This window comes from Temnothorax longispinosus, chromosome 3 (genome assembly GCF_030848805.1).
Source record: "Temnothorax longispinosus isolate EJ_2023e chromosome 3, Tlon_JGU_v1, whole genome shotgun sequence".
NCBI lineage: Eukaryota > Metazoa > Arthropoda > Insecta > Hymenoptera > Formicidae > Temnothorax > Temnothorax longispinosus.
Genome location: NC_092360.1, coordinates 5,444,626 through 5,472,043, shown reverse-complemented (window position 1 = coordinate 5,472,043; position 27,418 = coordinate 5,444,626). Strand labels below are relative to the sequence as shown.

General features: G+C 41.8%; 2 protein-coding genes across 4 annotated transcripts; one reads left to right on the top strand and one right to left on the bottom strand.

The window, feature by feature from the left end:
• The first annotated feature begins 263 nt into the window (after positions 1–263).
• Positions 264–10,394, top strand: LOC139809326 (uncharacterized). Its single transcript, XM_071772146.1, has 6 exons — positions 264–1,525; positions 2,730–2,879; positions 6,291–6,451; positions 7,451–7,553; positions 7,724–8,283; positions 9,415–10,394. The coding sequence occupies exons 1-6, from the start codon at positions 1,279–1,281 to the stop codon at positions 9,631–9,633; spliced, it is 1,440 nt and encodes a 479-aa protein (XP_071628247.1). The 5' UTR covers positions 264–1,278; the 3' UTR covers positions 9,634–10,394.
• On the bottom strand, positions 9,985–26,180 carry LOC139809325 (potassium voltage-gated channel protein Shaw). Of its 3 annotated transcripts, none has more exons than XM_071772144.1 (6): positions 25,291–26,180; positions 21,933–22,311; positions 20,711–20,890; positions 19,342–20,392; positions 18,120–18,211; positions 9,985–10,658 (listed from the first exon to the last, which is right to left on the bottom strand). In XM_071772144.1, exons 2-5 carry the CDS (start codon positions 22,257–22,259, stop codon positions 18,147–18,149), a joined length of 1,623 nt encoding a protein of 540 aa, XP_071628245.1. In that variant the 5' UTR covers positions 22,260–22,311; positions 25,291–26,180; the 3' UTR covers positions 9,985–10,658; positions 18,120–18,146. The 3 variants fall into 3 exon arrangements, with proteins under 3 accessions (XP_071628245.1, XP_071628244.1, XP_071628246.1); XM_071772143.1 differs by having other exon boundaries at positions 20,711–20,905; positions 25,291–26,176; XM_071772145.1 differs by lacking the exon at positions 18,120–18,211 and having other exon boundaries at positions 20,711–20,905; positions 25,291–26,172.
• Positions 26,181–27,418: the final 1,238 nt, after the last annotated feature.

Genomic DNA, 27,418 nt, shown 5'->3' with positions numbered 1-27,418 from the left:
TATATAAAAGTGTATACAGTTTTTCTAGTAAATTTATGAAGCTATGTTTGATTTTTCTGTAAGAAATTGAGATGTTTTTCGTTGTGATTTTAAATTTTTCAATACTTTGGTAATTAATTTTTAAATTCAGTATTCATTCAAATCAAAAAGTATTATTGTAATTAATTAACAAAAATGAGATTATAATAAATAATACAAATTTTAATAAAATTGGGTTACGTTTCATGTTATGTGTGTGTTAAAAGATTTATAGAAAAGAGGATTTTATTGGCTTTTAAATATAATAGAATCAAGAAATTGTAAAAATTATTGTAAAAATATATACATATGTTTAATAAAATGATCACTTATTTATATAATTACAAGATACTCTTTTATCTTTATAGAAACAAATAATATCTCATTTATTGTCATTGAGATAAAATGATCAAAATTAAATTGGAAGATATGTATATTCCTTTAATTTGATTTATAATAATAATAACAATAATCTTTATTGTAATACAAATGGTGAGGTGCAACATATTGTTGCCCCAACATATTGTTTATGGTATCATAATTTAATATTTATTTCTATTCTCTTAGGTTTAATTTTATTATTACTATTTTATTATTAAAGCCTCTTTTCTTCGTCCTTTCTCGTGTATAAATTCATTATACTCAATTTAAGTCATTTTGAACTATTCTTATAGGTCGCCACTGCTGCTACTCAGTATATTTAACTCGATTAATTTAACTAAACCAATGAAGTTAAAATGTTAAAATTTTGTGTTACTGTTTTGTGTTAAAATAATAAATTTCGACACACATGGTAGTTAAAATTAATAAAATGTTATTCAACTCAAGGTACTGGTTTAAATTTCATCCTTTAATATTTAAGGTGTAACGAATTTATGAAAGATAAAGAGATATTTACAAAAAATTCTTATAAATGACTTATAAAAGATCCGAAATATTTGCATTGAAGCACGTTTATTTTGGTAGCCGTCGTGACACGTATATTTTCTGTCGCGTCAATAAAAATTCGACCTACATACGAAAAAACGTATTGGAGGTCTCGTGCGGGGATATCGTGGCCGGTGGCAGGAGAGGCCCTGAGATGCGTGGGCCCGAGGCCCGACACGTCCGCGTGGTCCCATTGACGGTCAGTCGGCTGAGTCGGCTACCTCGTTCTTCGGTGTCAGCGCGGATGTGTGCCCTTGCGACTTCGCGGCGCGCGCTGACCATCGCTTTGGAATGCGTTTTCGCGAGTATCGGTGATCTCCGAAAGGCGCGATTATGCCATCACGCTACCATGGGATATTTATCTTGTGTATCGCCACGGTAGCTGGAGCATCTTTACCGCCGCCGGTGGGGAGATGGTGCTCTGTTTGGCGTACGCTAAGTAGCGTTAGCGTGCTACTCACCTCGCCGGAGATCACGCACCAATGGTCGCTCTTAGGATTGAATCTCTGGTCGAATCGTGCGGCGGATAAGCCGCCGTCTAACGAGCTCCTCGAACGTGACGTGACTCGATTTTCCCGGGGTGAGTATAATACGTCGCGAGTGTAACATTGCGAATGACGTGAAGAAATTGAAAAAGGGAGGAAACGCACAGAGTCCTCGGTAACGAATTTTTTAATAATTCAAATGGTATGTGTATACGCGACCCCACTGCCGCGATGGCGATCGCATACGTATTTCGAATGTTGTAAACGACGTAAACTAACGCTGACACACTGACGTTGCCTTCCTCCCTTAAGCTGAGAAAAATTGAGGAAAATTTTGCCAAGAAAATTTCCACGTCCTTTGCATTCTTGGCTTGCCGTCGCGTTTGTTTCCTGATTTGAGAGAGACGTAAAATGAAAGAATAAACGCGCTTCTCCTTGCAACGCGTAGGCAGTTTTACGAATTTTGCAAAGGTACTTCTCCGAACGTGTTTTCCGCGTATTGAATGATGCATATATAACAAATGATAAATTGTATAATACAATTGTCCAACAAATAACTGTGCAAATACTATTTACCAGTTCTTGACGGCATTTTTATTCTCGAAAATTACTTTTGTTCCTCGCCGGTCAAAGCACGTGCCGCGTGTCGCTTTTTCGCTTCTAAAGAAATGTAATTGATTGCTCGCTGCGCGTCGATTTGAATTGATTCCCTAAGGAATTAAGTAAAAATTGTTAAAACAGCAAAGTTCAATTTTTGTCGGAAACTTCTCCGAGAAGTCGAACGTAAATGTAAAACGTAATGTTTTAATTTAACGCATTTAAATGAAATGAAAAGGGACGCTAGGCGGACTGCAAATAAATTCCTATTATTCTCAAGTAACATTGATAAATTTGGCAATAATTAAGAGCCAGGCACGGTAAGTGCCCTATATATAATTCATTATAATCTAGGATAATCAAATAAGACTAGCGTATTAAAATTAGTAAATTATAACTTGACTTACGTCTATCAGAATTTAACGCAGTCAATCAATTAAAACAGTGTTTAGTAGACGTCACTAACTTATATATCATTGTCTCTCACAAAAAAAGTAAAGACTCTTATTATTCTGCTAAAAGTTCATGTCACCGAATTTTACGCCGGATTACCTCGCGTAACCAATTTATCTATCATGCATTTATTTTACACTCTTGTAATTTGTTGCACGGCAAAGGAAACGATCCGGAAAGTGACATGTCGGAGAACCGGGCGAGGGAATTTTTCCCAGTTTACTTGACTCGTTCCGCGTTTATCCGCAGTGCTGAACTTCTTTCCCGTTCCGGTCGAGGAAGAGTGCCTGTCCGAGGACAAACGACGTCAGGGAATATGCATGAACACATATGAATGCCGCATTCAGCGCGGGCAATCTCACGGGCCGTGCGCGCTCGGTTTCGGCGTGTGCTGCATATGTGAGTATACCTGTCATACCGTGTATGTGAATATAACTTGTCATGCACGTCATCGTAAGGCGATATCGCGAGACCTACCCCTGGGGACCTACAGGAGCGCCAATGCATTCTGATCGCAAAGAGCGTGATCTCTTTTTGATGCCGCGTCCTATATCTTAAATGTTTCTAATTCCCGATATAATCACAAAGATATTAAAATTATTTTTCTATATTTATTTATTTTTTCACGCGCAGAAAAATCTTTGACTTCAAGTACGCGTCTATAAAACATTTTTTTTATATTTAATAAAAAATAACTAATTGATCGTATTTTTCTTCTTCGTATCGTTATCTCTCTCATGCTGCAACATTGCGTCGTTTAACGTCGTCCAAAAATAAAGCGGAAGATATATTTCTAGCTAGGGGTTGCGCGCGTTTATTTTTAACATTTTAAAAATACATTTGTGCAAGTGCGCGATTTTATTGTCGCGTTACCGATTCGACGCCGAATCGATCAGCTTCGCGCTTTCCTGCGAAGTTTAACGGTATATCGAGATAGCCGGGTGTAGCTCCGAGACGATCTTAAGCAGCACGCTCTCCTCGATAGCGTGAAAGGGAGCACTTGAAGAAGGAAAGGAAAAAAAAGGAGGAAACGGTACGCTTACTCGAGAGCTCGCACGAGGAAGAACTTGAAGGCCAGGCTGTACAGTTACTTAATTGCCTTTCGACGCGCGATCACGAGCGTTGCACTGTCTCCTCTATACTTGTTTACGTTGCTTTTAAACAATTCGCAAATATTATCGAGCGTGACCGAGCCTTACCGTCCTCCAAAGGTCATTGCAAATATCGCGATATATCACTGCCATGTGTAATTGAACTGTGGGAGTCGTGTATCTTCTCCAAACACGTTACATTATGAATTTTTATATTTTATGGACACACGCGTGATGGCCACGTATATATACTTATCTCTCCAGCAATAAATTTCTCGGAAAACTTAAGCTAAATTTCACATTTCGCAAAATCTATTTGAAACTTGCCGAAAGGTGGACACCACACCCACATCCGCGCGCATTTCCAATTCTAGAATTTACCTCGCTTGAATTTTGGACTTAATAACTTTGTAGTTGGCCGCCGTATTAAATTCTCATTAAGGGAAGGCAACGGCTGGAAATTCGTTAAGTAATGTACCATTTATGTACATTAACGGCGATTATGACAGGATACTTTATGGCCGTATAGCGGAGAGTAAATTTAGCGCGGATCTGACTTATTTCTGAAGAATTTAATATTGGGTCACTTAAAAAAAAAATCTCGGATTATGGCTCTATTATGCGGCTATAACAATGTTAATTTTCTTTGTGAGGGGATAAGATAATTTAAATGAAGCTAAAATACGCGGAAATTTTACAGCATCATTTTCAGCTACATCCCGATGGCGATTAAATTTTTATTACAACGAGCGTGTTCACCTTATATTTTATGCCGCTACCTAAAATTTACGTCTCATGTAGCGCGGAAATGTTCTTATTTGCTAGCCCGCGACCGTTCCACCTTCTCCGTCTCTGTTCTATTAAGTCTCTCGGTCCAATCGCTCCTTGTTGCTTTTTACTCGGTCCGCGTCCATTCGCTTTTTCCACCACGGTAACATGGCTATTGCACAGTCGAAAACAGGGCCATACCGTACGTACGGATTCTTGACCGATTTCCCGAATACCACTTCTCGCTGTCCGTGCACGCTCCTTCGGCGCATCTTGCAAGTCCGAGTTTTGCTGTCGGCGTATATATCGCCGGATGCATCATTCCCCGCAGCTTAATATCGCGAAATTTGATATCTGTTACGAAAGGAAGATGATGCATATGCGCTTTTACGAGCGGATTTACGAGAACTGTAACACGAACAAAATCTAATGCTCTCATGGTCAAAGACATGGACGTGACCTTTAGATATATAAATAGCTCTCCGCAGTTTTATGGGATTAGAACGGCAATTATGTAATGAGCGGCGAATTACGACAGCATTAAAAAAAAAAAATATATATATATACACGTTTTTAAGCACTGACATTTTATAATTTGTAACATTCATGTCTAAGAAGTCTGTCGATTTACGTGATTTATTGGAGCAAACTTTGACCGCTTGTCCGCGTTCTCGTGTCATCATAAAATCTAACGTTTAATTTAAATGCCTAAAAGTTGCAACGCAAAAGTGGAAGAAAATCATCAATTGCAAGTTTGTCAAAGAATCTTAATTAGAATTAAGATCGCAGACCCTGAGATATTCCATACCGTGTTTACCCACGCAAGTGAGATCCCGTATTGTATACAGGTGCGCGTACGTGTATTTGTGCACGCATACGCAAATATGTACGACACGTATATGGTAAACGTGTGTTCGCGAGCCCCTCGGATCAAAAGCTATACCTATCTCTCGCTCTATGCGCGCTTTTCATTGAATCGCTGAATGCACGTTGCCTGCAACGGCGACATCACACACAACCGCTCATGCATTTTTTATATCGCTCACCAAGTTGTTTCCCCGCGCCGCGAAGGGAGGGAGGAAGTAAGATCTAAACATGCGAAGGCAACGGGCGTCTCTTCTGGCCGGCGCGGGCCCGTTGAATAGCGTCCTGAGATTCTAAAACGGTCACTGAATGCCTGAATGAGGACTCGTTATCGAAGCCGGAGGCTGTTCGTGAGAATATCGCACGGCGCCGCCCACGGTGGATACCTCGCAAAAGTGTTTAGAATGTCTGGCATTCGCATTTAATCCATCCGCGCGGACGTGATTTTCAAACAGGAAATTTCGGCGAAAACCTAACAGCTAGGCTATTCATAGTGCAATTAATAGCGACGATGTCATAATCCGCGTATACCCTTGCATTCGCGCTTTTCCTTACGTACATAGATCGAACTGTGTAAAAAATTAATGCATTTTAGAAAGACGTCGCAGAGCGTAAAGTTATTTAGCGTATAATAGGGAAAGGGGGATGCGAAGTATAAGAGTTTGAATATTCCTCAGACCAACTCAGGTGTCTGATTTCCCACTTAACTTTAGAAGGCTAACAGAACATATTAGCTTGAGCTTTAAATGTTTCAACGTCGGTAGCTTTAAACGCGAAATTCATATTAATCGTGCATTCGTCCATTATGGATATAATCCTCTACGGATATCCATAATCCGTATAACTGTCGTGAATGATATTTTAATGAGGTTAACGGTAAAGGCGTTATTCCGCGTTCGATCTCGTTTGGGTCGGTATATAAATGTGGAAATTAAAAATCCTGCGGAATCGTGCGCGAGGCCTACATATCGATATATCGTGTGTTCTTACAGCTATAATTAAATATTCCGAAGCGTACGAAACGCAAACGTCCTACGGTCGGCGCAAGTATTTCGTTAACTGTGTCAGCAATTAATATGGTTTACAGTCACGGCAAGCTGCGACAATGAAGTGCAAAATAATCTGACCTACGTGACCAGTCCTGGTTTTCCCAACATCATCGACCGGCCTATGAACTGCTCGGTGGTTGTACGGAAGATCGATACGGAGGTCAGCCAGTTGAGGATCGACTTCGTTCATTTCAACATTGTAAGTCTCAGGGATGTCTTATTATTATACATAGGGTGTTATCTACTGGGAGTAGATGGGAACGGGGGCTAGTTGCAACTGTCGAGATTCCCGAGTGCTGTTTAGTATATCTAATATTCCACGAGTTGTCAAGACAATGTCGATACTAATATGACGTGCGAATGAAGCGCTAGATCTTTTCCTCGAAAGACCACGGCAACGTTAGTTTCTGGATACCATTCAGGATACAAATCAATATTATAAGTTTGAGAAATAGTCGTTTCTTATATATATAAATACGCTAGTGTTTAACACCAAACCAATTTTGTTACAAATGAATTTGTAAATGATAAAAGAGGGGGAAGGAAAGCATGATGAGAGAGGGAGAAGGGAAGAGGAAAGGAAAGAAAATGCGATCAAGTAATCAAGAAGAAAAATTGTATGTTTTAGTATTTATATTATACAGGATCGATGCAAAATCGTAGTACAAGCGAGAACGAAGTGATTCCTCGTGCCAAAATAAGTCGAAATTGTAGAATAATTTTTTTTTGTACAAAGCTCTGTTTTCGAAATAAACGATTTTTTAAAATCTATCAAGTAATACACGTGCGCTTGACTATGTCTCGACTAAGCAAGATCTCTATAGCAAGATCCGTTAGTCGAGACATAGTCAAGTGCACGTGTAGGTATTTGATAGACTTTCAAAATCGTTTATTTCGAAAACGACACTACGAAAAAAATTATTCTACAATTTCGACTTATTTTGACACGAGAAATCACCCTGTTCTTGCTTGTATTACGATTTTGCACCCACCCCGTATATATTTTTACATTTTTAGCATAAATGAAACATACAAATACTTTGTAAATGATGAGAGAGGGGGGAAAACACACACAATTGTAAATTTATTTGAATTAGCGATTAGTCTATGTCGCAGAAGTAATGAAAAGCAGATAAGAGAAACTGAAAAAGTTTTAGGGCCAGCCACGTAGGGTACGTAGAACTGAAAAATGTTTTAGGGTCAGCCAAATGCTGTGACCGGCGTGTGCGACGGAGATGTGATGGTAATTAACAATAACAGGACGTCTCTCGAACTGTGTGGATGGAACAGCGGGCAACACGGTGAGTACCGCTCGTACCAATTATTTCACGAGCTAATTGCAGTTAGCACCGCGAATCTGTAGCGTTAAATCGTTAAAATATTCGATCTGTGGACGCGCGGGACACTTTGGGGCACGTGTACGTTTTTCGAGCAATTTAAATAGCACGGGCTGTGCTCTATATCTCGACAGTATACGTGGACGTGGGCGAAGGCAACGAACCAATCACTTTAAACTTCCGGCTGCCAAGCGAGATGCAGCCACGAATGTGGGAGATGCGGGTGGTGCAGCTGGGTTTCGAGCAACGTGCGCCAGTCGGATGTCTCCAATACTTTCACTCGCCGAACGGCACGCTGAGGACATTCAATTACCTCCCGAACGGCAGATACCTCGCCGAACGCGATTACCTATTATGCGTTCGTCAGGAGAGGGACATGTGCGGTATCGCATATCAGCCCTGCACGCGGGACTCTTTTCGGATAGGTCCCAATAGGTCTCAAGATATGTCCAATACGACCAATAATGCGGTACCCGCAATGATCGCTACGAATAGCGGAAACGCCTCCGCTGACAATCTAAACGTCGCTCCTGCAAACAGTTCCGACACCAGTTCGGACGTCCTTGAGGGATCGGGAGCGGGATCACCTGAACAGGAAATGGTTTTTACCTCCAACACGAATTCGATACCTTTCATCGGGAGACGATGCAGGGATAGGATACTCATTCCTTGCGATTTTGAGGAATTTATTACAGTACGTCGTGTTTAATTAATTTTTTCTTAACTATAATTACCGCATAGAAGATCTATCGGTAAAACTCCTGTTTAGGGGAGGTATCTTCAATGATCTTGTTCTTCACGTATATTAGAAGTCACCTTCCTGAGTAACTTTCAAAAGTTTTAGTCGTTGCTCGTTGTCTATTAAAAAGTTATTAACAAAATAAATTTAATCAATATAACGTAATTTTATGACATTTAAAAAGGTATTTACATACATACGTGAACCATACACTAATAAACCTTGTTATAAAAAATTTGTAAGTCTATTCTTGGGCTTTGCCTTCCCCTCCCCGCCAAAAAATATACTTACAAATTTTTTATAACGTGGTTTATTATTGCACGGTTTGTGTGGAAAGTTTTAGGGTCGTATTTATAGAAAGTTTTAGGGAGATATTTATAGAAATCCATTTGAAACCGTACAATGATAGACCTCGCTTCGCGTGGAAAGTTAAAAACCCATGTGGAATCATTTTAAGAAAGTTAAGAAATATTAAGAAATAACTTGATATTAAGAAATAATTCATAAGAGTCGCCGAAAAGGTAAGGTCACAGTAATATAGAGTGAGAGTTTAAGGCAAGGCCCGGGGCGGATCCACTCTCCTGCTCATACATGTACTATTTTCACATACATATCAGTCATTTATGTCTTTCAGTACTGAGAATAACTGTTTTAGTTTTCAAACTTCTTTCATTAATTACTTTTTTCTAAATAACGAGGGGCTAAAAGTTTTTGGAGATTACTCGGAAGGATGATCTTTATAAAATATATATGTGAGGGATAAGGTCAAAGGTTAAAGATGCTTTCGGTTCCCTAAACAAGAGTTTTATTAAGTTGATCAAGAGTTTTACGGTATTAGTCGATCGGACTTTTGTATTTTATTTTCCACGAAAAAATTCGTATATGATGACTAAATATAAATGTGATGCCTTGGATCTGTTGCAAAATTAATTATTCCTAAAAATGTTTAGACTATAGATTTACGTGATAATTTGACAACTGAAAGATTAAAAATTAGTATATTTAGTACCCTTCACGGAAGACGGAAGCGATATCCATGTTTAATATATAAAATATGTTGCAGTGGCAAATAAATTTCTGTTTCAGCCGGGAAACAATATGGCAGGTATCTGCAATCTGGAGCGTTGCGGCAGTTCGCTGTGCAGCCAAAACGAACTCGATGCGGAGGGTAACTGCCGGGTCGAGACCTGGACTACCCCCTTTCGTATAAGGGTGGCGTTCGGTCCGAGTACTAATATGAATGGTACGCTGGAAGACAATGCCGGCATGTGTCTCACGTACCAGCAGTTAGCTTGTGTAGCCTGAGCGTTATAATTATATCCTTACTCTCTGCAAGACGCATAAAGCGCAAAGCAGAACGCGCAAAGCTAGACGACCTATAAATGTGGAGAAAACGTTACTGTCTGAACGGAAGAAGAAATCGACTTGCATCTGTACTGTCTGCGACAACTGTTTCTGCAGCATTGTTTCTGCGGCGACGTCGCTCTCGCAGCGCAAATATAGGAAAATATTTTCGAACAGAATAAAGGAGATTTTGCCGATTTCCCTCGTTCGGTTTAGACTGATGGATGCGGGATTTACGGGATGGGAATTATATGGGATTGGACCGGGGTGGAAGTGTCGGTGCTGTAAAGTCAATTAATACGACAAAAAAAGTCAAAGAGTCAAATAGTTTTTATTTACAAATGAACTAGCTTAAATCGTAAACGCAGCGCACAACTCTCGATATAGTGATAGATATATTATATATATATAATATGTATAATTCGCCTTTGTGTCCCGCTTTTTTTTCTCTTATTCGATTACCCGTCATGGTCATCGGCTACCATACGCAGTGTGTTAATCACGGGGCACCGGTCTCTCCGTCGAGGTTCCTCGAACATGAGATTAGCGGCAAACGCTTATCTATATATAATGTATGATGGTAGTTTTCACTGCGAAAGGCGCCGACGGCAATCACGGCAATCGTTAGCGTTAACGATAATGACGTTACAAGAATAAATTATAATGTCGTTAATACAATAATGTCGACGATGACAACATCACCTCGAATTGCTCTCCCTATAGAAGAAAACGTGCGCTTCGTCATCTTGCCTCCAAAGAAGATCAAGATCGCGTTAGTCTTTCTTTTATACAAGCTATTTCGCATATATCTATACGTCGTGTATAATAATTATAATTCGTAATTTATAAATGATAACGATAAGAAAACCTAGCGATAATGTAATGGAGACAATTCGACGACAGTGATGGAACTGCAGCGGTTACTTCGATGTCGTCGTCGTCGGCGACGTCGCTGTCGTACAATTCGAGAAATCATACGTATCTACCTACGAAGTCAAAAGAGCTGTTAAGTAGCGTAAGAGAAGGGCGGTGATCGCGACGAACGTGTATGCAAATATGTAACGTGATTACGCGTGTCTCTGTGTACGGTCACTTGGTGCGGGGGGCACACACGTTTCTGTCCTAAATACTCTACCGATATAATTTCGGATGTCCGTGGGGCATTTAACCCACGAAGTGCTGAGGCCATATACTTGGAGTAAATTCACGCAGAAGTTAAGTTTAAATAAATAATACGCAACGCAAAGAAAAAAAAAAGAATTTATTCCTTCCTCGAGCGAGACATATCGAGTATTCTCATTTTACGGCTGTCACGTCAAAACGCGTCACGTATATAAATGATGTGTGTTCGCTGAAATTATTCAACGTGATAATTTCGTTACGTACGGGAATCAAATGGATTTGTCTTCAAATCGATTAAGCACCCCACCGCATCCGATTGAGCTACGTGTTCCCGAAGAACTGTCGGACGTTCGTCGTTGTATTTACATCGTCGAGCGATACAACGGAGCACTGTACAATTCGTGATGCTTACGGTGTGCGCAGGTAACGCGAGACTCAAGTAAATGACAGTTGACAGTGCTATACACGAGTGGCGATATTGAATCCGGAGGTATTGCCTCGAATATCCGATAAAAGATTCGAGATCTGCTCAAGCTGAGGCAAATCCGACGATTTCGGATGCTCGGTAATCTCCCCGATAAGTTTCCCCCGAGCGTTTGAAAAACTTATTCGCGTAATACGAAAGTTTCTCTTTCTCTTCTTCTCGATACGAGAACTTTTTTTTATTCTAATATTCGTGTAGCGAGAGAGTTATCGAACAATCCGAGAAGTTGTCGTATATCCGGAGTGTCCGTTCGGCTATTCGAAACTTCTGTACGGCTATTCAAATTTACTAATTACTCAACTGACATCCAACTCGCATCCAGAAACAATCTGGACGCGATTGAATTTGTACCCGCGCAACCTGCACATCCTGCTATTAATTAACCGAATTCTACGTATTAGAAAATCTGGTATTAGAAAATCTGGACTTCCACCCTTGATCCTGAAAGCGGACACAGCGGAACCCAACGGAAAACGCTTACGGAAAAGGCAACGAGAGCCCCGGAGTCGATCAGGATTGCCAGATTTTTCTTTTCGGATCGCGATCGATTTCCAAACATTTCGTAAACAACGCGAGGCAAAAGCGTTTTCATTCCGAGTCAAATTCGCACAGAATTAATGGAAAGTAACAACACGTAAGTCAACACACGGCGAGAATAAAGTTAACGCGTTTGTAATGAGCCAGCAAATGGATAATCAATTAATGGATAATTAATTTCGACTATAGTCCGTGACGTTAGCGCGTCGCGTTATCATAAGCCCTTCTGCCCGTGGGTCGAGGGCCTTAAAGCGGGACGCTCGATGTAAAAGTCGAGGATTGCGTGCGTCCGCGTCGGGAAGAATCAGGACGATATCGCGAGGGGGGAAAAGAAAGAGTCTGGCTATCCGGCACATCCCATGTGTCAACGTAAAGCAAGGAAGGCGAAACGCGAATGGATAAAACCGCAAGCGGCAAACGTACATTACTGTAAATTATGCTAACGTTACTGGCCGTCGCGAAAAGAGTAGGTACCATAAGACGTCGCTACCAATGGTGCAGCACTAGAGCGACAATGTGTGCGGCTCGCACATACATACGGAGTCTGCACACACACACACTCACACACACACTCGCTTTCTCCCCTTAAAAACTTGTTGTGCGCGCGTGCTCATTGTACCCGCCGCCGATATGCATTTTCTTCTTTTTTTTTCTCCTTCCCCCTTCCCCTCGCCATTTCTGGTCGTTTTGCTGGGTCATTTAAGATAGGAGAAACGAGACAGTGACTCCTAAATTGATCGATGACTCTACGCGCGATTATCGTTTTTTTTTTTAACGAAGAAGAGACGTCGTTCGTATTATCACTCTACATTCTGCTTCACTCGACTTCAGCTCTCAGCCTTATTGTCCGTTCGGTAAGACGAAGTTCGCATTCGGTACTTCGGATCGAACGGCATTGCTTCCCTTTTTGAAATATGTTCCCGCAAAAATTCGGCGCAAACTGCTGCATCGGACAATTTACAGAAAAAAAACATCATGTCGGACTTATTCGAGACGTTCGTCACGGAGGAGGGCCGAAAGTGTCGGCTGAACGTTATACGGTACGGCTCAGAATATCGTTTCCGCGGGTCTACGGGGTGTACGCGCGCGTTGAATTCAAGCGGTTCCCGCTTCTCCAGGTTGCGCCGCGGAGGAAAGAAAGGACGTTCTCCGGCATCGGGATCGATCTAAACGTAAGAGGCTCCGCGCGCGCCGCTATCCCGCTCTCTTATTTCGAGTCAACAGCATTTGAATATTGCAACATGCATGCGAGCATTCCGTGAAATATAACGTATGTGTGCGTGGACGTACTCATATCGCCGATACGGGATATATAGTCTAGTCAGGGTCGAATTATGGCTGGCTTCCACTTACAGGGCTGCATAACCGGCGGCTCTGTACCCGCGCGGTGCTGTGTGTCACAGGAAATTGCAGGCGTACGTGTTATTTCCATTTAAATAATATGCAAACACCCATTTGCACCTGTCTCAATTTACACGTGGATCGTCTTATTGCTCCCCGTTTCAAAGGTGATTTTGCGAGACGCACGTTTTTTGGTGTAAATTCCGTCCTGTCGCTTTTACGTATATGGGATAGGTGGGCGCAAAGTGACCGAATAAAAGCTACCGAATACATTCTACACTCTCTATGCATTAAAATTTAGATATTTTCAAAATTATTATCTCTAAGTTGGTTTCTACGATTTATCTAATTTTCTTTTATAAATACAAGTATATATGTATTGGATATATCTTTTAAATTATATATATATATATATATATATAGATATATATATATATATAGAGAGAGAGAAAGAGGAGAGTTAGAAAATGCGCGTTAAAAAATCTGATTCGGATTCACTAATATCACAAAAATCGCCGCTAATACAATGCAATGATCCGACAATATATTTCGACTTGTTCATTGTCGAGGGTTGCGCAGGTATTAATTTTCCTGTACATCTCTTTCTCAGAGTTGTTTCAACATAGCAACTGCGTGGACAGCACGACCACAGCATAGACTGTGTAAAGTCCCTAATGACAAAGTGGTAAAGACGATAACACAGTCGATGCATAGTCGATGCAACCCTGGGTATGAAAGTCTTCCAGTCTTTAAGGCACAAAGAATCGGGGCAATTGTGAGCAGCGAGCAAACTCAAGCCGATAGCACCGCACATAAATGAGGGCAAATGCAGAAAACGGTTTTCCACCAACAAATTATTCATACACCTTATTAGGCATAACCAACGAGGGTGATGTACGCGTATTCGATTTCGTGAAAAGTGTAACGCGCGAATATCTCCGGTTTGGGATGTTGGAAACTTTTTTTTGGATTTTTATGTTTCATGCGAAAAATGAAAGTTTACTCGTGATGTGTTTGTGTGCGTTTCTTTTATAACAAACAGTTTAATTGACCAAAAAAAGATTTAAATATCAGAAGATCAGGTATCAGACATGATTGAACTGCTAAGAAGAAGAAGAAGAAATTATTATTTATTTACGTAAATAATTTTTCGTAATAGCGATTATTTATAAAAAACATAGAAATATAGAATATTAAAAATTGTCAAACTGTGTACATAAAATAATTTAGAAAAACATGAAATTTTACTGGTTCATTAAAATTATAGCTTTTACAACTTTTACAAATTTATATTCATATTCATATTCATATTCATATTCATATTCATATTCAAGATGTTAAACCTTAATTATTCTGGCATGTTTAAAATTAAAATACTGAGAAGGCTATACGCTTCATAAAGCAAGTTTTCTAGATATTATTTAATCATAGTCACATCTGTGCAAAGAAAACAAAATTTTCTATTTGCGTGGAAATGTAAAAAGGGCTTGAAAATTCTCATAGTTTAATTAAATGTCTGTATCAACTTGATCTCCGCGGAGCCATTTAAATGTTAATTTGCTGCCAAGTTTTCACATTAGCCTAATTTGCATGCTGAATTTATTATTCGTTCAATTTTCATATCTATCAGTAGTAACCGCTTTTAATAATATGAATAATTTTTATCATCCGTCTAAATATGCTTTTTTTCTTGTAACATACGCTGTATACATAGTTTTTTCTGCGAATGCAATCACATCATTTTGCGCGACGGGACATTCATTTCGTCGTTATTTGATTAATTTCTTCCTTCAACGACACGTCAATCGTCTCTTTCTGGGTACCTACCATAAACAGATTTAATGTGTAGCTTAAGAAACTTAAAAGTTATATGCAAATGTATACATCGGGCAGTAATTTATTTATTGTAAAATTGCACGCGTATAAAATCGCGCGTGCATTTCTTAATTAAAAAATGATCTTATCAACTAATGCCATCACTGCATTTTAAGCAGATGAATATTAAAGAACAAGATTTGCGAAGCCAAAAGGATAAGGAAAAGCTTCGAAATGTTTAATCGTAAAAACGGGAAACAATTATTTATAAGTAAGATCAAGTACTCGATGTACGAATGCGTTTGATCACCGTCGTACGAAACTTAATTACAGAAGTAAATATATACGTACGCATTTTAGTGTATAGAAACAGCGTTACGATTGTGCGTAATAAAATATCAGGATTGTAACATTTGTCAATAATACAGCTATTTATTCTATACGGATAGACTACTGCATTATCCAATATTACTCGAGTAAATCAAAATACTTGCGGTTTAATCAAATTTGCAATGCACACAGGGTAATATTAACTTAGCTAAAATTCCTTAAAAGATTCTTTCTTTAATTTACAGTCTCATTAACATGTTAATATTGATTATGACTTATTTTGGTGTTATATGTCGAAATGTGCACAAATCAAGTGAAATAAAAAAACAACATAAACACGTTTAGATATGGTCGTTATTAAATTTGTAAGATGTAATCAACCAATCGCAATTTTGGTCCAAGAGAGAACGGCTGTCCCATATATTGAGTCACCCGAAAAAAAAAGAAAAAAAAAGACTAAAACGCCTAATTACGATTAATTTTGTCGAAGAAGCGACGATTGTCTATAGAGCGTGTCCGCCGACTGTTCGCGAGATCCGTATACACTCGATCGCACATGTGCCTATATGATATGCTTTTAATTGTCGTCCCTTCCTGCACTTCCTTCTACCCCCTGTTCCCAGGCACAAAACAGATATATGTATAACGCGGAAAGAGGATGCTCTTCCCTTCGCTGCTATCGGAGAGGAGGCTGCATTATTATAACTCCGCGCACGAGGGACAAGAACAGAGGGAGCTGTTCTTTCCTACTGATATTACAAACGATATCTCGAATACTGCAGGGGGGGAGGGGAGGAGAGAGAGGGAGGGAGGAGCTCATGGATTGGTCCCGGCGATATCCACGGTGCGCAAAAGTGATGTAGGTCCGCACCCTCACCGCATTTACCACTAAAAGTGGCAGTCCGATTCGCAAATCGAGATTCTCAAATGTCAATAACGAGGTCCATCGTGTCCACATTTTCACCACTCATTTAGCGCGCCGCATTACCAGTATACGCCGAACAGTGGCTGCGTGATTCCGAATTTTGTCTGATATAAAGTTCGTGTACAGTGTCAAAAATTAATCGACAGGTGATGAGGGAACCAGACAGTCACAACTATCGCTAAATATGCGGTGAGAACGCGGATCGTAGGATCGTATAGGGGGGCACAAACACATCCGACGGCTAAACGTGCAGTGAACAACAAGTCATTTGTACAGTTCACGGGGGGTGAAAATCTATAATGGAGGTGTACCAAAAAGATACGGTGCATCTATCGGTTATCTCTTTCGCTATATAAAACGAGCTGCAATGCAGGGATGCAATTTCCACTGTCGCTTATTCGATTTACCGTTTACGCGAGTTTTTCATGCACGAGAATGGCACTAACGATAGAAATAATGTAGGCGCGCGATATAGACGATCGCTGGAAGATAGGACGAGGTTCTTCCACGATGAGTAATCGATTTTTTTCCTCCTTAATCGAGGTAATGTGTATAGACCGGATGATGATATCGACAATGGAAACGTATATAGCTTCAAACGTAATAAAGTTTACGTCCCCGTTTCTACTGTGCGCAGCGTATCCTTTGCCACAATGTACCTTAGATCACCAACTATCTTAAATTTAGAAGCAATGGGTGATGCGATGTTTATGTGAGTCACAAACACGGTGGTCTGGTGGACGGTATAAGACATTCGGCTGCACTCTTGTGGGATATTTTCGTTTTACACTTGCTTATTAATCGCCGCATACTCGGAACGAGACGAAATTAAAGACGAAATTTGCGAAAGGAAGAAGAAAAAGCGGATAGAAATATTAATATCGAAGACATTATTGCGTCTCTATATAAAAAATCCGCCTAAATCATACTCGTGATAATATTTAGCTGAAATTACTTAAGCGCGATATCGTTCAGCTAAGAAACACAGCTAAGAAAAGAGATCACGGTTATTTTTGTAGCAAATATTTAAGAAGAAAGCGCGGATGGTACGATAAATTATAAAAATATACAATTTCTCTAGCGGAAATTATAAATCGTAGTGTTTCACTATATCAAAGCACGAAGGGAAAAACAATTTAGAATTTCTCGAGAAGATTCTTCGATCATGAACGATATAGTGTCAAATACATCGATTCATTTATTTGCTATCGATGAAATGTATTATCTCTTTTATGAATATTAAAAAATACAAATTATGAAGCGAAGGAAGGAGGAAAGTTTCTCTACTTGCTACACAAGTTCTCCTTGACTTTCTACACAATTTGCTTATTTATATCAATAGATGGCTCGTGGTATAACCGCCGAGAGATTCTTTCGCATTCACCTCTTCGTCCCGACGGTATATGTATAATATTCGGAACATAGAATTAAGATTGAAACGGAGGGTACAACCGTCGAGCGGGGCATTCCGGCGGACGGGCGAAATTCTTTCTCTCGGGGGGGAGGCAGAGCTCGAGAGTTTTATCTTCCGTTTCTCCTATTAATTCTACATTTCAGATAAATAATAGATATACCCTTTGCGGTCGTGTATCCGGTGATAGCCGCCGCAAGAATTTTTTTACCGGTTCCGGTTGCATACGTCAGGGAGTCTCAGCCGCCACGCTTCGCCGGCAGTGTTTATTTTTGCCTAGCCGTTGAAAATGGGCAACGGAAGCCGTGATGCTTCGATGAAGCGAGAGGTGTCATTTTTTACATATTTCTTTTCCCTTGCCAAAGCATGCGTAAACGGAAATTTACGGGATTTTACAGGACAATCTTTGATTATAGGTGTGTGTACACGCCGCGTCACATTCGCTTCCAAAATAATTCCGACCAGTTGTGAGAGATACCCACGTCTGAGCACGCTACGACCGCAAATGGTTAATCCAAACCTCCGGCTCTCTTGGTCCCGTTGGTTCGTAGGTTACAATTCCTCCGGTCTTCCTCTGCAACCCACCATACGAGAAAAAAAAAGAAAAAGAGACACTAGAGATTGGCCGGTTTGGTCGACGCTTTTAAGATTCACGAAATCGCGAACTCGGCTAATTCCGTCGAGCTTGTCGTTTTTCTCGATCTTCTGACGCGCGTCGCGACTCAAAACGGCCCCGTATCATTTATGCCAATAATTTGTTTTAACGTTACACGCCGTGTAATATTTCAAAAATATTGAAATCTTCCTCTTACGTTAAATGACATTATCGTAAGCATTACTATTGTGCGTTTGTAATACCTCGTTATCATTTTGATTTCTGGTTGTGCGCGATTTTCACGTAAAATGGAAATTAAGTGGAGCACATTAAACTGAGTAAACTGATATTTAGTCATATAGTGCCTGAATCTCGCGCTTTGTTTTATACTTGTTCGTATATGTATGTTGTTAATTATATGCTAAACGCGTATGCAAGTACGACTGTATGCACGTTCTACTGCAACGTTTCATTTCATGTCTCGTGCACGGCATAAGTATTAAACACGCAAAATTTAAACTTGTCAGAATATATACAAGATTATTTAGATATAGATGGAAAACGAATTTGCACAAATAGCATTTCATAAATTGTAAAACTTTCTATGAACTGCCGTTTGTCTTCATTCAGCCCGCGTCGTTTGCAATCCGTAGGCGAATAACGATTGATACAAATTTTAAAACAATCAGTAAGATCAACTTTGCCTTAAGCTTTCAGATAAGTTATCTAAGAGTCCGAGTAAAGTTCATCGCGTGGTTAAGTCTTTCGTGAATAAGGGTAAGCTATGAAACTCAGTGGAAATGAATACGATAATCTATAAACGAGCGTGTTCCGAATTCAGTTATTTATCGAATTAATTTTTCACAGTTAAAGTTGTTAAATTGGTCAGAATTATAAGTGGCCTGTACGTAAAAGAGAATTCTCAGGCTAGAGTTTAAAGAGTTAAATTGTGTGCAATCCCAATAAGAAACTATAGGTATTCTAATCTTTCTCCGATGTGTACCCCATATGTACCTTCCCATTGCGTACCAGGTAGACTAATGAGTTAAGTAAAAGTCGAGCTCACGAATCGTGCAAAACACCTCAATGATTGAACGCCTTCGAGTTACCTGTTTTCGTGGCGAATGGATCCTTCGGATGATTCGTCTTAATGGCGTTCATTCTTCGGTTCTGCGGTCCTTGGCCGCCGCCAGTGCATCCGACGCCGGGCGTTTGGCCCATGCCGAGGCCGTGGGGCCCAGTGGTGATCGCGCCCCCGCTGGACTGCATGTGCGACATTTGCTGGCCGCAGCCTGGGGGCCCGACGGTCCCGGGCCCGCCGGGCACGCCGGGCGGTGCGCCGGGTGCCCTCACTGCGCGTAGCTGTTCGACCGGCAATACACGGCGTCTCTTCTTGGGTAGCTTGGCTCGCGCCTGCGTGTGACTGTAATACATCGCAAAGTTGCTAACGATCACGGGCACCGGCAGGGCGATCGTGAGGACACCGGCCAGCGCGCAGAGCGCGCCGACGAACATCCCGATATAAGTTTTCGGCACCATGTCCCCATAACCGACGGTCGTCATCGTCACCAGGGCCCACCACAAACCAAGGGGTATACTCTTGAAGTCGTTCTTCGGGTTGTACTGGGTGCGCTCCGCGTAGTACACGAGGCTGGCGAAGATGACAATGCCGAGAACGAGGAAGAACACCAGCAACGTGAGCTCCTTCGCCGAGGCGCGAAAGGTCTGTATCAGGATCTTCAGGCCCGAGGAATGACGTGTCAGCTTGAACAGTCTCATTATGCGTATGATGCTCAAGAACTCGAGGATGTCGGCGTTCTCCAGGTGGGCCGCGAATCGCTGCAACGCCAGGTCGACGTAGAAACTCAGGGTCGCGACCATGTCGATCAGGTTCACCGAGCTCTTGATGAAGTCGCAACGGTTCGGGCTCGCGGTGATACGTATCAAGAACTCAAAAGTGAACCAGGCGTTACAGATACATTCGATGTAAAAGAAGACATCGTGGGCATTAGTGCGAATCTTGTCCACCGACCAATTCGACGTGTTGTCCATCTTTAGCGAACGATTCACGATCATCGGCACTCGCATATCCGGATGGGTTTTTAAGCAGAACGAAAGTATCGAAACGCAGATGAAGAAAACGGAGACTATACTGATTACCTGAAAAATCCAGAAATACGATCGACTCGTAAGTGTTGTACAAAAGACTTTTTATGGCGACAAAGTAACAAATATTATGTACTAGTAAAATAAAATATTGGTTGATGTTCATAATTGCAAAAAACTTTTATGACATACATACATATATATAGGATAGATGTGTACATTATTTAAAATTTATCGAAAATGAAAATAAATAGAAAAAAATATTTGTTTGTACTTTCAAGAAGTGTTTAATGATTTTTCGCACAAATTAATATTTCAATTAGTATCATAATTATTTGCTTAATGGTGGCATACGTCAAACTCAAATCGTACCTTAGCTGCGACGGAGGAGTAGGGTTCATCGAAAAGTGACCACATCTGAGGCTTGAGCTTCTGCCACCACGTGAGGGTTCCCTCGTAGTATGCCTCCTCGAAACCAAATTTCCTGGCCAGTTCCTCCTCGGTGGGCTTCTCGGTGTCGAGGTCCAACCTGTCGAGGACCGTCAGCGTTTCCTGCGTATCCCGGTGCTGCAAGGGCGTCGGGGCGAAGAGGATGGGAAGAGAGACAGATGCAACAACGATTGTTATTCGTACCTGCGAAACTCTTTCTCGAGTGTGCTTTCTTTTGTGCTTTGCCTTGGGACAGATAAAGCGCGCGTGAAAAGCATACGCGAGCCGTTGTGTGCCTCTTCGCGTGAGCGATAAAGAAATCTGCTCGGCTTTGATCAGCCTTACCAGCGGATTCGTCCGACGTGCGTACGTTGAATGTACGTTTACTCGAGACTTGAGACTATCCCACATCGCTCTATCCAAACTAGTTTTCAGATTCTATTTGCTAACAGTATACCCTTTTAAACCACTATTAGATCATGCATTTCCTCATTTTTTATCAATCTTTAAAAATTAAATAATAAATGAAGAGAAGATATATAGAAGAAGATGGGTTCTTTCACTAATACTTAATATTTATTTTTTGTTACGTTTCTTTATTATTGAACGATTTTTTTCTATTATTTTAGGGATATTATTGAATAAATGATCTTATAGTATGGTCTTCTAATGGAATTAATTTAAATAAAATATATCATGTAAAATCACACACTTTTTATTAATTGCAAGTAGATTCTAGAAATAAAATTAGAATAAATTGCTATTTTTTAAATAGAAAACAGTAATATTTAAAGGCACTTTGGTGAAAAGATGTTAATATTGTGCAAATTTATGAGCTAATAAAAGATATACAGTACTTTCTGACAATATGATAAATCACCGACAAATTTGCCCAGCATATTTGGAAATTATTCCAAATCAAAGAGATTACATACATCACAAACCTATTTCCGTTCGTCATTTTGATGTATTAAACACGCTGGGAAGATTTACCGGCTATTTCCATCCTGCATATACTTTAAGCTTTGTATCTGTATATCACGTACTGTACGTCACACACATTACACATAAATTTACGCGTCTCCGTTTTCGCTGATTTTGCGTGCAGCCACGCTTAGGCGTGATTAGACACGTGCACGAGTCAGACAGATTATTCACGATATACCTGCGTGTAGGTCATCCAGCAGCAGGGCTCGACCTGATTCGAGTCGAGCCCCCAGAAATCGAGCTCTTCCTCGAAAAGCGGGCCGCATACATCCGTGGGGTAGTGCAGCTTCCCGGTGCGATAGTAGTTGAGTACCTGGGCGAAGACACCCGGGTGTCTGTCGAAGAAGTACTCATTGAGGATCGGGTCGTAGTTGGCGAGGGCCTCGGTCAGCCTCGAGAGCCTCGTCGCCGGGATCTTCTTCAGGGTCGCCTTGTACGTCTCGTGCCGGATTCCGCCCACGTTCAGAACCACGCGGTTCTCCGCGTCCATGTTTATCAAGTTCATTTTGATCACGGCTCTGCTACCGCCGGCCCCGACTTAAAGAAACCCATGCGATCTGCGAACAATTAGCGCTTTTGTCGCGTGATCTAAAATTGGATGGAAAACTGAACGTTTCCCCATCGCGAAGACCTTATCGATTTTATCCGATTAACCTTTCTAAAGCTCAATCAAGGTTGATGCAATTTACACCCTTGTAAACTGAAAATTAACTTATTTAAAGGGAAATTAACTTTGAACCAATCGATCTTAATTTAAATCTTGTTTGGAGCATGTAACATAATTTCTAGAATAAAACGCGTACGCTCAAAAGAGTTTTATTTATTGAACGCGGACGATTCGCGTTTCCGCCACGTTGAATCGCGAATAGCTCAACATTTTGTTGGAATTTACGCAATGATATCCGACTGCGCAGTTCAATTCAGATTTGAGATGTAAAGTGTGCAGTTTATCTTATTCCGTCGCGTTAAAATCACGTCCGTTTACATGTGCGGATAGTGCCTAAAAGGATCAAGCGAAGCATTCTACGCGTAATGATTTTATCGTAATATATCATCCCGGTTTTACCGATCGGTTGCTTTGACATCCCCGTAATCTCATTTGGATTACACGGCGTAGTCGGCGGAAAGTGTCACAATGTCATTGCTGCTTCAAATCCTGCGTTTCAAAGGCCGACGTCGGCCGCGCAAATCGGAATACGAAAGCTGCTCCATTTAACATTGCTGTCACGATAATCGTGACACATTTTGCATTTAATCAAAAGTCCCTTGTACATCAGTATCATATCGTTTAGAAATATGCTCCACAAATACTAGCGTTAGAATTGCTCCGGCCCTTTAAATCCTCCCGTATCTCTGGGGGGACTGTATTCATCCAACTTTTTCATCTCGCGTTCACGATGCAGCGAACAGGAAATGCAACGGTGAGAAAAATAATTTCTGCCAGGAATATGGCACATTAAAGCTGTCGTTATGGAACGTAAAAATTGCGCAGTTACGATTAAAGTACACGAGATATATCAAAATGTATGTAATCCCGAAGAATTGAACAAAATTTAAAAAATTTCAAGTTACAAATTGTTAAAACACTTGTCGTCATTTCACGTAGTAGTCTCACTCATGTGAACGCGTTCGCGTTCGTCAGGTTTCCGGACCGATTATTTTTTGTTAAGTTATTTATTATATGCAAGCGTCGCGGGCAGCAGGACATATTTAAATAACCTTCCCTTGACACAAATACATTTGCATCTACCAATTATGCACCTGATACATCGATAAACTCGCTGAACGTGTTGTAATATAAAAGGATAATATTTCCAGTTCTAGCAAAAAATAATATTTACTTTTAAATCCAATTTAAAAGGACAAACATTTTTACATCATTCTTTAGGGCGTAATTAAAAAAAAACAACGCGTCAATTAACACCAGAGAACAAGCAAAAAGCTTTAGATTCTATAATGATAAACGTCCGCAAATTATAATTTTAAGCTATAAAGGGAACATAATTATTATTCACGTAGAAGAGGAAATTATTAAAATTAGATCCATCCGCTTTTCGATTTAAAAGCATTTAGATTCCGCGGTCACCCAAAATAGCCAAGTTTGAAACAAACGTTCCATCGAGGTGATCCGTACTCTGAAACGTTTGCCCGTGTAATCTTTTATACACCGCGTAAAAAGCGGAACCGTATAAAGAAAGCACCGCGTGAAATCAAAGGGACAGGTGTATCGGTTTTTCAATCCCGCTGTCGCTTTGTATGCCGACTGTGCAAAGTTGGAACAGTTATAAAGGCTAACAATGTGGCTCGCTCTGTCCCTGACGAGTCCGTGCTGTCCGATTATCAAATCACGCGCTCGGAGATGCGTCACGTCGACCACCTGCCAGACACAAAGATACAACATCGGACCATTCAGACCCTGGCGTGCCGCTATCAGGCCGATGCGAGGTCGACGTGCCTGAGTCCCTCGAATTAGCGCGCATGGACGCGATTCTAAATCAACCCCGATCGCGCCAGCCGGCAACGGCAACGGCAGCGTTAACGGCAGCAACGGCGGTGGGGACGCGGCGGCGGGAAACGTCTAACAACGGCGAAATCCGATCGAATCTTCGAGGTCGGGGCGCATTCCCGTGACGTCATCCGCACGTATTTTCGCACGTGCACGAGCGGAGAGCCGCGGCGTTTCGGACGATCGACCGGCGCGGCGGCGAGGCGAGCTCGAGGGCGCGTTCCCGTTCTTACGGGCGGGCGAGCCTAACGAGGCTCCGCTTTGTCCATGGCCCGAGGTACAAATTAAGCGTCGTCGGGAAACGACGGTGACGGTGACGGTGGCGGTGGCGGCGTCAGGCGGCGTCGGCCGGCCCCTTGTCGCCGCGAGAATCGATAGTCTGCGTGCACGAAAGGCCGATATTGCGCCCCGTATGCTCGTCGACATTACCACCCGCGGCTCTCCGCTGCTCCACGTTTCGGCTTTCGCTTCCGCGGATATTCCGACGCGCAGGGGGCGAGTATACGAGGGGGTGGGATCCCGCGAGCACCGTTCGCCGCATCACTCGGCGAAACTGTCGAACTCGCGGTCGAGCCGGTTAGCGAGGGGGCACCGATCGGAAGGAAGACACGGGCGAGATTCGAGAAATCAATGAAAACCTGAACGAATACTAAAAATTGTGGAGTAGGTCAGGCGAATCGACTGGTTCAACGAGCGCCCGGCAGTGACGTGAACGATCGAGCGCCGAACGGACGAACGGGTTTGCAATCCGCAGGATCCGCAAACGGATCCGCGTTATCGGTCCGAACGAGATAATTCACCAAAGACTCTAAGCCCCCGAGGGTTTAAACGCATTCACGTATTCCGAGCACTCGTGGGGTTGGCGCGTGTTCGCGCTTCCCTCCCTCTCCACAGTATCCCAGAGGGATGCCCTCGTGAGCGACACGTTTCCACTCGAACACGCAAGCATTTTGTCCTGCACCCTCGTCACGACGTCGACGAGATTCTCTCTGAAAGGTGTCTCTTCTTTGGAACTGACAAAAATACCCACCCTCGGTCGCGCTCTCTTCATGTCTCGGAGATCTTCCGCGACATCTCGACGGCACCGCTCTGATTCCCCGCGTTCTCCATGTCGCCGAGCCGCGACGATGGCGATGGCGCTCCGCGAAGGTATAACCGAGTTAACGGGCGGTCTCGCACAATAGGCACTATGTTGTCCCGCGTGCTATACGTCCTGCGTTCGCACGAGCACGAGTCCCCTGCGTTCGACTCCTCTCTCTCGTCCTCTCTCTCTCTCTCTCTCTCTGTCTCTCCCTCCCTCCCTCTCCTTCTCACCCCTTTCTCTCGCTCTTTCTCTTTCTGTCTCCAGCGAAAGGTCAGGTCAGGCAGGGAACGCGCCGCGAAGGCAGAGGGCGTTTTCCCCGTCGTCGTGCTCGCGAATGGATCATCGGCGGTACGGTCGGGCCTTCATCGCGATGCCACCCGACACCGTCATAGACGGCTCGTCATCGTCGCCGGCTCGCGTCGTCCCCTGTGACTGACCGACAGGCGGATGTGGACGAGAGGCGTCCGTGGTCAGCTCGGCTGCGGCTCGTCGCGCGTACGGAACTGAGATCGCGAACGTCGTCTCTGCCGACGAAGAACGGCAGCGTCGTCGTCGCCGAGGTGGGGGTTGGCGTCGCGACGGCGACGGCGTGCGGAGGTTGAGCGCGCGCATCCGCGGCTTCGGTGCGCGGTTACGTCGCGCGACGAGACCACATCGAAGTGGCCCTCGAGTTGGACCGAGTTGGTGACCGAGGCGATGACTTAAAGTTACCTCCGGAGTTACCAGGCCGGTCGCCCCCTCGAGTCTCGCGTTCGACGGACGCGTTTCCCCGACTCCGCATCAGTCATCTCGGCCATCGAAGGCAGAAAGATATATTCGAATACTATTTACGGTCTATTGTTGTTATCTGATAATAGTGTACTTCATATGCAATTGCAGTGAGTCAATTGGTGTTGAAATGTAAATATGTCACGTTTACATAATAAACGGAATATAAACATTTTTTTGTTTTGCATAGTATTTTATGAAAAACTCGTGATATTTCTTTTGCGTGGGCTTGGGCTCGGGCTCACGGTTGACCTTTTTGGATATGGTGCTGTTATCACTTTGGATATTGCAGCCTCCCTTTTTATTACATATTTGATTATGCAAAAAGTTATCTTATTTGAAACATATGCGTTTGATAAATCAAAATTAGATAATGAAACTTGCTGACTGATTAATACTACAGAATTTAAGAGAAGTAGCAGTACATGATATACATAGTAATTAATATATAATATTATATTATTTTATTTGCCTAATTTTGTTTCTTTAATGAAGAATAATGATATTTCGGTGACGTGTTTTCTTGAAAACGAAGCTTCGTACAAAATGAAGGGTTGTTCTACAATACAATCTATTCTTGGACGATAAATTGTCATATTTTTATGTAAAATATCTCTTTAGCAGCGATATAACTGTCAATATTTAATTAATATCTGTAAATCTGAATAAAAGATTGGATATCTAATAGATTATTTCATAAAATATTCACTAAGCATACATGCGGTGTAGACGTAAGTCTCCCATATGTAAAATTAAGAAAAAAGTCGATATTATTGGATTGCGGATACCGTAAGGTTTGCCCGTGTGAAATTCATGATTATCCTCTTACATTCCTCTTATATGATTTAATATGTGTATCGATTTCTATCTGAAATTAACCGTCTCTTTCCCAAGGCCGCATGCACGATTGAAATCATGCGATTCGAAATTCTCGCTTTATTTAATTTGGTACGAGACTTAAGTCGATTACGTGGATATTTCTCTTTTTAGGTCACGCGATCATCTTTTTTTCCACTGCCCCTTCGATTTAGCTTTCTATGAGATTGCGAGATTTTTCGCTGCGAGACGATCAAAACCCGTGGGAAAGATCGGAATTACCCTTGTCGTTCCGCGCTTTTTATAGCTCATAAAATGTCTGTCTTTCTCCCATTCTTCCTTTCTCTTTTTCCATCTATTTCCTCTTTTCTTTTTCCCCCATTTCTATACACTGCATATCGCGCGATATAAATGTAGAAAAGGAGGGTTACCAGCTTTCGATGGTACGAACATATTGACCGATTTCCCGGATTCTTTTCAATTTAAGATA